This window comes from Gopherus flavomarginatus, chromosome 7, assembly GCF_025201925.1.
Source record: "Gopherus flavomarginatus isolate rGopFla2 chromosome 7, rGopFla2.mat.asm, whole genome shotgun sequence".
In the NCBI taxonomy this organism is placed as follows: domain Eukaryota; kingdom Metazoa; phylum Chordata; order Testudines; family Testudinidae; genus Gopherus; species Gopherus flavomarginatus.
The window spans coordinates 98274351-98287199 of record NC_066623.1 but is presented as its reverse complement, the minus strand read 5'-3'; the positions used below and the strand labels follow the sequence as shown (position 1 = coordinate 98287199).

The window sequence follows — 12849 nt, the reverse complement described above, 5'->3', positions numbered from 1 at the left end:
CCCTGGCAAAGAGTTCCCTCGGTTGACTTTATATTGTGTGAAGAAGTACTTCCTTTTGTTTTTTTAAAACCTGCTGCCTATTAATTTCATTGGGTGACTGCTGGTTCTTCTGTTATGTGAAGGATTAAATAAAATTTCCTTATTCACTTTCTTCACACCAGTCAAGATTTTTGTAGAACTCTATCATATCCCCATTAGTCATCTCTTTTCTAAGCTGAAAATTCCCAGTCATTTTAATCTCTCCTCCTGTTTCATACCCCTGATCATTTTAGTTGCCCATCTCTGTACCTTTTCCAATTCCAATATATATATTTTTAGGATGGGTGACCAGATCTGCACACAGTATTCAAGGTGTGGGCGTACCATGGATTTATATAGAGGCTACGTGATATTTTCTGTCTTATTATATATCCCTTTCTTAATGATTCCCAATGTTGTTTGCTTTTGTGACTGCTGCTGCACATTGAGTGGATGTTTTCAGAGAACTCTCCACAATGACTCCAAGAGCTCTTTCATGAGTGTTAACAGCTAATTCAGATGCCATCATTTTGTATGTATAGTTGAGATTGCTTTCCCATGTGCATTACTTTGCATTTATCAACATTGAATTTAATTTGCCATTTTGTTGCCCAGTCACCCAGTTTTGTGAGATCCCTTTGTAGCTCTTCGCAGTCTGCCTGGGACTTAACTATCTTGAATAATTTTGTATCATCTGCAATTTTTGCCACCTCACTGTTGACCCATTTTTCCAGATGAATATGTTGAACAGTACTGGTCCCAGTACTGACCCCTCAAGGATACCACTATTTATCATTCTCCATTCTGAAAACTGATAATTTATTCCTACCCTTTGTTTCCCATCTTTTAACCAGTTACTGATCCATGAGAGGACTGCCTGCTTATCCCATGATGGCTTACTTTTCTGAAGTCAATTTAAATTAAATACATTTTTACTTGTTTTTTTTTTAGAAATCTAGATCTGTTATGTGTTTTGGTGTAATTTGCATTTTCCTTATGTTAGGATTATGCAAATATAACAAAACATTTACTTTGTTCATATCTCTTTTACATATCTCATTGGACCTGGCACACCCCCCCCCCCCGCACACACCCACACTTTCAATTCCTGGGGAAACCACTGGGTGGGACGGACAAGCTGAGAGGGGATGCACGGGGGTCGCGGAGCAGTGGGGGGAAGGGAGGAGCAGTGGGGTGTGGGGAGCACGGGGACGAGGGGGAGCAATGGCAGGCGGGGAGCAGAGGTGCCCCAGACTCAGGGTGGGGGGGGGGTCTGAGGGGTGTACGGGGAGCCGGGTGTGAGGGGGGCCCGGAGCACTCGTGTCCCAGGCTCGGGGAGGCGAGCCGTGGTACCTGGCTCTGGTCCCCTCTCTGAGACCAGCGGGCTGCCCCTCCCCACCCTCGCTGGCCCGCCCGCCCCTTGCCCGGCTCCCTCCCCCTGCGCGCTCGCCGGCCAGGCGGGATGTCTGTCTCTGGCTGCAAGATGGCGGCAGCAGCGGAGCCTGGCGCGGAGCTGTCCGGGGCTCCGCGGGAGCCGGTGCTGGGGGCGCAGGTGGAGCGCGGCGGGAGGGCAGCGTCCCTCCGCCCGCCCGAGATCGCCATGCGGCTGGAGAGCGCCCGCCGGGAGCTCAGCAACAGGCGCAAGGTGCTGCTGAGAAACCTGCCCGAGGAGAGCAGCAGCCAGGTACCGCCGCGCCCCCGCTCCGGGCGTGGAGCCAGCCGGGCTGGGGGGACCACAGGGCAGGGCAGGCAGGAGACGGCCGCCGTTCCGGTGCCCGCCCGAAGGGGAGACCTGGAGAGCGGATCCTCGACATCGCTGGGGTCCTCGGGCGTCCCGCTCCGAGCTCCCCGCCCCACGCAGCGCCCCACGGGTGTCCCGCTCCGAGCCCCCCCGCACGCAGCGCCCCATGGGGGTCCTGCTCCGAGCCCCCCCCCCCCGCACACAGCACCTCACGGGGATCCCGCTCCGAGCCTCTCCCCGCACACAGCACCCCTCGAGGGTCCCGGTTCGACACCTCCATCGCACACAGCGCCCCTCGGGGGTCCCGCTCCGAGCCCCCCCCCGCACACAGCACCCCATGGGGATCCCGCTCCGAGCCCCCCCCCCGCACACAGCAGCCCATGGGGGTCCCGCTCCGGACTCCCCCCCCCCCGGCTCATGCAGCGCTCCATGGGGGTCCCGCTCCGAGCTCCCCCCCGTACGCAGCTCCCCACGGTGTCCCGCTCCGAGCCCCACCCCCGCACACAGCACCCCTCGACGGTCCCGCTTCGACACCTCCACCGCGCACAGCGCCCCTCGGGGGTCCTGCTCCAAGCACCCCACACACATAGAGCACCCAATGGGAGTCCTGCTCTGAGCCCCCCCCCCGCATACAGCACCTCTTGGGGGTCCTGCTCGGAGCCCCCCCCGCACACAGCTCCCCTCGGTGGTCCTGCTCCGAGCCCCCCCCGCACACAGCACTCCATGGGAGTTCCGCTCCAAGCCCCCCCCCGCACACAGCACCCCATGGGGGTCCCGCTCCGAGCTCCCGCTCCGCACACAGCACCCCACGGGGGTCCCGCTCCGAGCTACCCTCCTTGCACACAGAGCCCCTCGGGGGTCCCGCTCCAAGCCTCCCCCCCTCGCACACAGCGCCCCTTGGGGGTCCCGCTCCGAGTCCTTCCTCTGCCCCCACTTTCAGCTCCCCACAGGATCCTGCCAAGCCCCCTTCCTCCCAGCATATGGTATCCCATAGGATAAGAACATAGGAATGGCTATGCTCAGTCAGACCAATGGTTTATCTAACCCAGTACCTATCTATCCTGTTTTCTGACATGGCTAGTGCTAGATCCTTCAGAGGGAATGACAGAATAGGGCAGCAATTTACTGAGTGATCCGTCCTGTCATCCAGTCCCAGCTTCTGGCAGTCAGATGTTTAGGAACATCTAGAGCAGCGGTTCTCTTAACTGTGGGTTGGGACCCTGTTTTAATGGGGTCGCTAGGGCTGGCCTTAGTCTTACTGGGGCCTGGGGCTAAAGCTGAAGACCTGGGTGACAGAGCTCAGGCTTCAGCTTTGGCCTAGGTTGTGGCAGGGCTCAGGTTACAGGCCCCCGCCCAGGACTGAAGCCTTGCGCTTTGGCTTTGCGGGGCTCAGGCTTCAGTCCTCCCTCCTGGGGTCGTGTAGTAATTTTTGTTGTCAGAAGGGGGTTGCAGTGCAATGAAGTTTGAGAATCCCTGATCTAGAGCATGGAGTTATGTTCCTGACGGTCTTGGTTAATAGCCATCAGTTGTCTTCCAAGAATTTACATAATTCTTTTTTCAACCCAGTTATGCTTTTGACCTTCACAACATTCTCTGGGAGTTTCACACGTAGACTGGGCATTGTGTGAAAAAGGTTTTTTTTATGTTTGTTTTAAACCTGGTGCCTATTAATTTCAGTCCTGTTTCATGTATTATGTGAAGGGGTAAATAATGCTTCCCTATTCACTTTCTCCATTCATGTTTTTATAGACCTCTGTATCCCCCTTAGTAGTCTCTTTTCTAAGACGAACATTCCCAGTCTTTTTAATCTTTCCTTGCGTGAAGCTGTTCTGTAATCCCAAACATTTTTGTTGCCCTTCTCTGTACTTTTTCCAATTCTAATCTGTCTTTTTTGAGATGGAGCGACTATGACTGCAAGCAATATCCAAGGTATGGGCATATCATGGATTTATATAGTGGCATGATGATATTTTCTGTCTTGCCATCTATCTCTTTCCTGATGGTTCCTAACATTGTTAGCTTTTTTGACTGCTACTGCACACTGAGGAGATGTTTTCAGAGAATTATCCACAATGACAACAAGATCTCTTTCTTGAGGGGAAACGGGTAATTTAGGCCCCATCGTTTTGTTTGTATAGTTGAGATTGTTTTCCAATGTGTATTACTTTGCATTTACCAACATTGAATATCATCTGCCATTGTGTTGCCCAGTCTCACTTTTGTGATATCCCTTTGTGACTCTTTGCAGTTAGTTTTGGACCTAACTCTTGAGTAATTTTGTATCATCTGCAACTTTGCCACCTTATTGTTTACCCCTTTTTCCAGATCACTTACGAATCGTTTGAACTGCATTGGTCCCAGTACAGGTTGTTGGAGGACTGTGCTATTTACCTGTCTCCACTGTGAAAACTGATCATTTATTCCTGTCCTTTGTTTCCTATCTTTTAACCTATTGCTGATCCATGAGAGGACCTCCTTCCTATTCTATAACTGCCTGTTTTGCTCAAGAGCCTTTAGGGAAGGACCTTGTCAAAGGCCTTCTGAAAGTCCAAAGTACACGGTATCACTGTGTCACTCTTATTCATGTTTGTTGACCATCAAAGAATTCTAATAGATTAGTGAGGCATGGTTTCCCTTTACAAAAGCCATGTTGACTCTTTCCCAAAATATCGTATTCATCTATGTATCTGATAATTCTGTTCTTCACTAGTTTCAGCTAGTTTGCCTGGTATTGAAGTTAGGTTTACCAGCCTGTACTTGGCAGGATCACCTCTTTTTAAAAAATCAGCATTACATTGGTCATCTGATACAGAGTCTTGCTTAAGTGATATAGAGCCCTTCGTTTTCAGATTTTATCTTATTCAGCATTTCCCAGGAATTTATCAGTGTTTATTACCACAACAACAACAAAAGGTGAAAATCAGTGCAAAAAACTATTAAGGATTTTTCTGGGTAAATACTGGAGTTTATTTTGGTGGACGGAAAGACAGGAGAAAAAAGTATTCAGTAGACTAAGGGCTTGGCTACACATGAAACTTCAAAGCGCTGCCGCGGCAGCGCTTTGAAGTGTGTGTGTGGTTGCAGCGCCAGCGCTGGGAGAGAGCTCTCCCAACGCTGCACGTACTCCACCTTCTCATGGGGATTAGCTTGCAGCGCTGGAAGCTCCCATCGCTGCAGCACTGTTTACACTGGTGCTTTACAGCGCTGTATCTTGCAGCGCTCGGGGGGTGTTTTTTTCACACCCCTGAGCGAGAAAGTTGCAGTGCTGTAAAGCGCCAGTGTAGCCAAGGCCTAATGCACTGAATACTGTTCATCAGTGTGGTTTGCTGCAGAACTAAAACAGAACTCAACACAATGCCACCTCTGAGTTTAAGAAAACAATATATAGCTAATCTCCAAATAAAACTTTTCATTTGAATAAACAGTTTACTGTTGTAGACACAGAACCTATAAATATTTACATTTAATAATTGGGGCACACCATTTGCAGCGCATGCACTCATCTTCATCCTTTTCTCTTTAAAAAAAAAAAAAAAACTTTTGAGTACTTCCTTGTGTTCTGAAACATATTCTGATACTTCTCATTTCAGTGTGTCAAATCTTTAAACTATTACCTGCTAACAGCTTGAAATATGTATGGGCTGTGCGTGAGATTCATCAGTACGTTCAGATGTGCACACAGAGCTTGTGTGTGTGTGTTTGTTTATTGTGTCCCTCTTTTAGACTAATATATAACCTCACTTCAACAACCAGCTTTGCATATACGGACAGACTAATGTATTATTGTAATACATATATCTCATGGAATGTTTTGTATTTTCTTAATAAAATGTTATTTTTTATATATTTGCATGATACAAAAGTAGAGTGAAAATCTGAAAAAAAAACGTGAATAATACTTTCTGTAAAACCAGGATTTTTTTATTTTTTTGGGTAAAAAATTATTTAAACTGAAAATGAAGGGGCTTAGTTACATACCATAATGAGTAGTTCTGCAATTTCCTATCTGAGTTCTTTCAGAAATCTTGGGTGAATGCCATCTGATCCCAACGACTTATTACTGTCTAATTTATCCGTTTATTCCAAAACATCTTGTGTTGACGCCTCAGTCTGGAACAGTTCCTCAGAATTGTTATCTAAAAAAATAGTTCAGATGTAGCAGAACCTCCCTCACATCTTGTGCAGTGAAAACCAATGTAAAAATTTCATTTTTCATCTGATCAAGAACTTTGTCAGCTCTCCAACACCACATTCTACAAGCCATTACCCTCTGATACCACTGAAGGTTACCAAAAGGAACTACACCATCTGCTCAAGAAACTTCCTGAAAAAGCACAAGAGCAAATCTGGACAGACACACCCCTAGAACCCCGAGCAGGGGTATTCTATCTGCTACCCAAGATCCATAAATCTGGAAATCTTGGACGGCCCATCATCTCAGGCATTGGCACCCTGATAGCAGGATTGTCTGGCTATGTAGACTCCCTCCTCAGGCCCTACTCTACCGGTACTCCTAGCTATCTTCGAGACACCATTGACTTCCTGAGGAAACTACAATCCATTGGTGATCTTCCTGAAAACACCATCCTAGCCACTATGGATGTAGAAGCCTCTACACCAACATTCCACACAAAGATGGACTACAAGCCATCAGGAACAGTATCCCCGATAATGTCACGGCAAACCTGGTGGCAGAACTTTGTGACTTTGTCCTCACCCACAACTATTTCATATTTGGGGACAACGTATACCTTCAAATCAGCGGCACTGATATGGGTACCTGCATGGCCCCACACTATGCCAACATTTTTATGGCTGACTTAGAACAATGCTTCCTCAGCTCTCGTCCCCTAACACCCCTGCTCTACTTGCGCTACATTGATGACGTCTTCATCATCTGGACCCATGGAAAAGAAGTCCTTGAGGAATTCCACCATGATTTCAACAATTTTCACCTCACCATCAACCTCAGCCTGGACCAGTCCACACAAGAGATCCACTTCCTGGACACTACAGTGCTAATAAGCAATGGTCACGTAAACACCACCATATACCGGAAATCTACTGACCGCAATACTTACCTACATGCCTCCAGCTTTCATCCAGACCACACCACACGATCCATTGTCTACAGCCAACCTCTGATACAATCGCATTTGTTCCAACCCCTCAGACAGAGACAAACACCTGCAAGATCTCTATCAAGCGTTCTTACAACTACAGTACCCACCTGTCGAAGTGAAGAAACAGACTGACAGAGCCAGAAGAGTACCCAAAAGTCACCTACTACAGGACAGACCCAACAAAAAAGTAACAGAATGATACTAGCCGTCACCTTCAGCCCCCAACTAAAACCTCTCCGGCGCATCATCAAGGATCTACAACCTATCCTAAAGGACAATTCATCACTCTCACAGATCTTGGGAGACAGGCCAGTCCTTGCTTACAGACAACCCCCCAACCTGAAGCAAATACTCACCAGCAACCACAGACCACACAACAAAAACACTAACCCAAGAAACTATCCTTGCAACAAAGTCTGTTGCCAACTCTGTCCACATATCTATTCAGGGGACACCATCATAGGACCTAATCACATCAGCCACACTGTCAGAGGCTCATTCACTTGCACGTCTACCAATGTGATCTATGCCATCATGTGCCAGCAATGTCCCTCTGCCATGTACATTGGCCAAAACGGACAGTATCTAAGTAAAAGAATAAATGGACACAAATCAGACATCAAGAATTATAACATTCAAAAACCAGTTGAAGAACACTTCAGTGTCTCTGGTCACTCAAATACAGACCTAAAAGTCACAATATTACAACAGAAACTTCAAAAACAGACTCCGACCAGAGACTGCTCAATTGGAATTAAATTTGCATACTGGACACCATTAAATTAGTCCTGAATACAGACTGGAAGTGGATGGGTCATTACACAAAGTAAAACTACTTCCCATGTTTATTCCCCAACTCCTCCCCCACCCCGCAGTTCCTCACACCTTCTTTTCAACTGCTGCAAGTGGACCATTTTGATTACCACTACAAAAAGTTTTTTTCTCTATTGCTGATAATATCTCACCGTAACTGATCACTCTCCTTATAGTGTGTATGGTAACACCCACTGTTTCATGTTCTCTGTGTGTGTGTGTGTGTATATATATATTCCTACTGTATTTTCCTCTCCATGCATCTGATGAAGTGGGCTGTAGTCCATGAAAGCTTATGCTCAAATAAAATCTTTAGTCTCTAAGGTGCCAAAAGTACTCCTGTTCTTTTTGTCTTCCTGGAGTGCCTTTTCAGCAACTTGATGGTCCAGTGGCCCCACTGATTGTTTGGCAGGCTTCCTTTTTGTGATGTACTTAAAAAATATTTGCTGTTAGGTTTTTGTGTCTTTTGCTAGTTGCTTTTCAAATTCTTTTTTGGTCTTCCTAATTATACTTCTACACTTGACTTGTGAGAGTTTATGTTCCTTTCTGTTGTCCTTAGTAGGATTTGACATCCAATTGTTAAAGGATGTCTTTTTGTCTCCAACTGCCTCTTTACACTGTTGTTTAGCTAGGATGGCACTCTTTGGTCCTCTTATTGTTTTTATTTTATTTGGGGTAAGCAAATAGTTTGAGGCTCAATTATAGTGTTTTTAAAAAGTTTCCATGCATCTTCCAGTCAATTCACTCTTTGTGACTGTTCCCTTTAATTTTCATTTAAGTACCTTCCTCGTTTTTGTGTAGTTCCCTTTTTTGAAGTTAAATTTCCTGGGCTGGGTTTCTTTGGTGTTCCCCCCTTGAAAGGATGTTAAATTTTATTACATTGTGGTCATTATTACCGAGAGCTGCAGCTATATTCAACTCTTGAATCAGATCCAGTGTCCCACTAAATCAAGGACTAAATGAAGAATTATCTGTCCCTTTGTGGATTCCAGGACAGGCTACTCCAAAAATCAGTCATTTATGGTGTCTAGAAATTTTATTTCTGCATCCCATCTTGAGGTGACAGGTTCCCAGCAAATATGGGGATAGTTGAAATCTCCCATTATTATTGGGGTTTTTGATTTTGTTGCCCTTCTAATTTCCATGAGCATTTTACAGTCACTGTCATCATCCTTGTCAGGTGACTGATAGTATATTCCTACTGCTATATTCTTCTTATTTAAGCATGGACTTTCTATCCATACTGATATTATGCTTCAGTTTTATTCATTTAAGATTTTTATTATATTTGACTTTATGTTTTCTTTAACATATAGTGGCACTCCCCAGCCAGCACGGCCTAACATTCCTGTATTTTTTGTACCCTGGTATTACCATGTCCCATTGCTTATCATTCCACCAACTTTCTGTGATGCATATTGTGTCAATATCCTCATTTAATACCAGGCACTCAAATTCACCCATCTTAGTATTTAGGCTTCTTGCATTTGTAAATAAGCACTTATAACTTTTGCCAGTATATAGTTGTCTGCCTTCATGTGGTATCGTTGAATGGGGCTCTTTTTCATTGACTGTTTCTCTTTAGTTCTTATCTGTACTTTATCAACTTCTATCCTTTCCTGTTTACTAGGATATAAACTAGCCCCTTAGACACATCCCTTAGGGGATGATTTATTAATCTGAACCATGTGCACCTCAACACCTGTCAGCTTTCCCTCAGCCCTTAGTTTAAAAACTCCTCAAACATTTTCAATTTTACATGCCAACAACCTGGTTTTGGTTTGGTTTAGGTGGAGCCCATTCTTCCTCTATAGGCTCTTCCTTTCCCAAAAGGTTCCCCAGTTCCTAATAAACGTAAATCCTTCTTTGAACACCATTGTCTCATCCACACAATGACACCCTGCAGTTCTGCCTGTCTGACTGGCTCTGCATTTGGAACTAGACCAGGGGTAGGCAACCTATGGCACGAGTGCCAAAAGGCGGCATGCGAGCTGATTTTCAGTGGCACTCACACTACCCGGGTCCTGGCCACCAGTCCGGGGGGCTCTGCATTTTAATTTAATTTTAAATGAAGCTTCTTAAACATTTTAGAAACCTTATTTACTTTACATACAACAATAGTTTAGTTATATATTATAGACTTATAGAAAGAGACCTTCTAAAAATGTTAAAATGTATTACTGGCACGCAAAACCTTAAATTAGAGTGAATAAATGAAGACTCAGCACACCACTTCTGAAAGGTTGCTGATCCCTGAACTAGACACATTTCAGAGAATGCTACTATGGAGGTTCTGGACTTTAATCTCTTACCTAGTAGCCTACATTTGCCCTCCAGGACCTCTCTCCTACCTTTCCTTTGTCATTGGTACCTGCATATATACCACAAGCACCAGCTCCTCCACAGCACCGCACATAGGACTGTCTAGATGTCTCGAGAGGTCTGCAACCTTTGCACCCAGCAGGCAATTCACCATGCGGTTCATCGCACACCCAGCTCTCTATATTTCTAATGATCAAATCCCCGTTACTATTACCTGTCTCTGACTAATAACAGGGGCCCCATCCACAGACATGCCAGTTGTCCACAAGGCAAGTAATCATACATGCTGCATTCCATGCAATAAACTGGGTAGCCCCACTCTGCTGCTGGACTTATGCCTGCATTCTTTTTACTCTTGAAGGTTTGTGTGTGTGTGTGTGTGAGTTGTTCCCTTGAATGCTAAATTTGGTGGCTACTCTGAACTGTTTCTCACACTGTCATTCATTTAAAATGCTATTAATGTAATTAAAGTTTATTTTAAAAAGATCTTTAAAATAAGGGTTTTTATTTTTGAATTTGCAATAGCAAGAAATACTATTTTTGTCTTTGGGCATTTTCTTTGTCCATTTCATTGGGGCTTTATTACTGCTTTTTGGGAGTCCAAGGATTTGCATGTTATATTGTAAGCAGTATACCATTATGTGGATGTTTAACAGTACAGTACCATGGATATAATTTGGCTATAGGATATATAAGAAGTCTCTGACTATACCAGGAGCCTTTTTTTTTTCCCCAAGGTTGCCATATTTGTTTCTGAAGACTGAGAAATGTAATCCACTCACAAGTTAACAGTTAAGCCTTGAAACCCAAAGGAAAACTACACAAGTCATTGGAAGCTCATCGTGTTGTACACTTTTGCTTCCTGAGGCAAAACTTGAAAATTAGCATAGTCAGTATGCCAGCAGTTGAATTACATGATACTGTGACCACTCACTGTCAGAAACCAATGTATTTGAAAATACAGGCTTCAAAACAAACATCACTTACAGGAGGGGTCTCAAACTCAATTTACCTTAGTGCCAGTCTTCAAATCCTCCCAGCGGGCCAATAATGTCACTGAAGATGTGTTCAGAAAAGAAAACATTTATATTGTATTCAGATTTCTTAGGAATAATAAAACTATCATACAACTTTATACAATTCTTTGCCTGCCAGAGTTTTAGGGTTTGCCAGACACCTGGCAGTCCTTCAATTCAGTCAGTTCGTTGATGTTTGGCCTCAGTGACTGAGCAATTGAAACCTTCAGGATTGCAGCAAGGTGTGCATCAGATAGTTGTGTTCAGTTTTTTTTACTTGTTTATATTCATTGTGGAAAAAAGTGACCCTGCCGCCATGGCTGACTCCGCCCGGCAACTAATGATGCTGCCTCCATGGCTGACTCTGCCTGGCGACTAGTGATAATAGTAACTCTGTCCCTCTCCCCCTGCCAATGGGAGCTGCGAGGGGCAGCGCCTGCAGCAGACATTGCCAGCAGCATGTCTGCGTGCGTCTCTCCTCCGCAGGGCACAGTGAGGAAGTTCTTATGCCGCAGATGGCCTGCAGGCCAGGACTTTGAGACCCCTGACTTACAGCACCGGATGAGGGCTTTTGGAGATAATACTAATACACATAACTGAAAATGTATTTTAAAAGCAAAGCATCCGTATTTTTTAAACCAGTTATCAGTATGAGGTATCATTGACCAGAATCAATACTTGGTGGCTTCTGCTCATTTGGGATATTCAAACAGCCCTCAATAGTTAAGATTTTGTAGAATGAAAACTTCCATTAACAATTATTCTAGCGTTTATGGTAGTGAAGAAAACATTTCAAATGTGAGCAGAGCATAATCTATGAGGAATTGGTTTCCTGAGTCTGCAGAGGGCCTGAAAAATGAGTTCTGAGATGTAAATTCCTCCATTTCCTGTAAACAGGTGTGTTGACTCTTGAACCTAATAATGATAATACAATAATCATATATTTAAATAATTTAGTTGCATAACTGTGCACCTAATTTACGGTTACCACAGTTGTTTGCAGTACATAAATCATAATTATTAGGTTCACAGCACATATGAATAGACAAATGGCAGAAATAGTAATTGTCCTACATTCCCTGAATTTTCTCACATCGAATGTAGAAATAACGTTACTAACTACAAGTACGTTCACTGTGTAAGGATCTATGTTGTCTGTTTTTGCAGAACCTCCTGTTCTTATCAGTAAAGCTCTGCTGTAGATCAAAGCTAGTATGTTTCTGACTTATTACACCACAAATAGTTATGCTAGTGTAAATAGGGGAGAACATTACTGGTTTGTTACCAGTTCTTTGCTTCAGTCAGCCACAGCATGCACTGTATTGCTAACATCCATTTCTGTGTGGTTATCTCAAAAAAATCGGTACTGTATGAATGGGTGTGTCATCCAATAAAATACAGCTGGCAGGTGTACAGAAGGATGTGGGTAAATTAGCTCAAACTGCTATTGCTTGATTAGGCAAACAGTACCACAAGAAGATAATGACATTGAAGGTTTTATTGACAAGTATGACACACTGGGAATTTTTAAAAACATTTTTATGATGCTTACATGTGTCTCAGTTTCCCTCTATATTTTGCATCGCCACCCAGTGGAGGCAAAACACTGTTCCAACACTGCAGGAGACAGGCAGGTGTGTCACCCCACTGTCGGGGTGGAATGACTGGGTTGTTAAAGAACTGGTTGAAACCGGCTTAAATCAACAGAGGATCCAGAAAGACAATGAGAACCCTCAACGACTGAACTATCAACATCGAACAGCAGGAAATCCTGGCAGGCAGAATATGTGCACTGAGCTGGAGGACAAAGGAGGAG

The 12849-nt window shown here is 44.6% G+C and overlaps 1 protein-coding gene across 4 annotated transcripts in view; it reads left to right on the top strand.

Annotated features, from left to right (window-relative positions):
• Nucleotides 1–1480: 1480 nt before the first annotated feature.
• RAVER2 (ribonucleoprotein, PTB binding 2) overlaps nucleotides 1481–12849 on the top strand; it is a 69837-nt gene continuing 58468 nt past the window's right edge. For 3 of the 4 annotated variants that reach the window (XM_050961995.1, XM_050961996.1, XM_050961994.1), the window contains exon 1: nucleotides 1552–1702. In XM_050961995.1, coding sequence (XP_050817952.1) covers nucleotides 1619–1702 — 84 coding nt within the window. In that variant the 5' untranslated portion in view covers nucleotides 1552–1618. Of the gene's footprint in view, nucleotides 1703–12849 lie in introns of all 4 variants that reach the window. The other variant, XM_050961993.1, reaches the window with a different exon arrangement.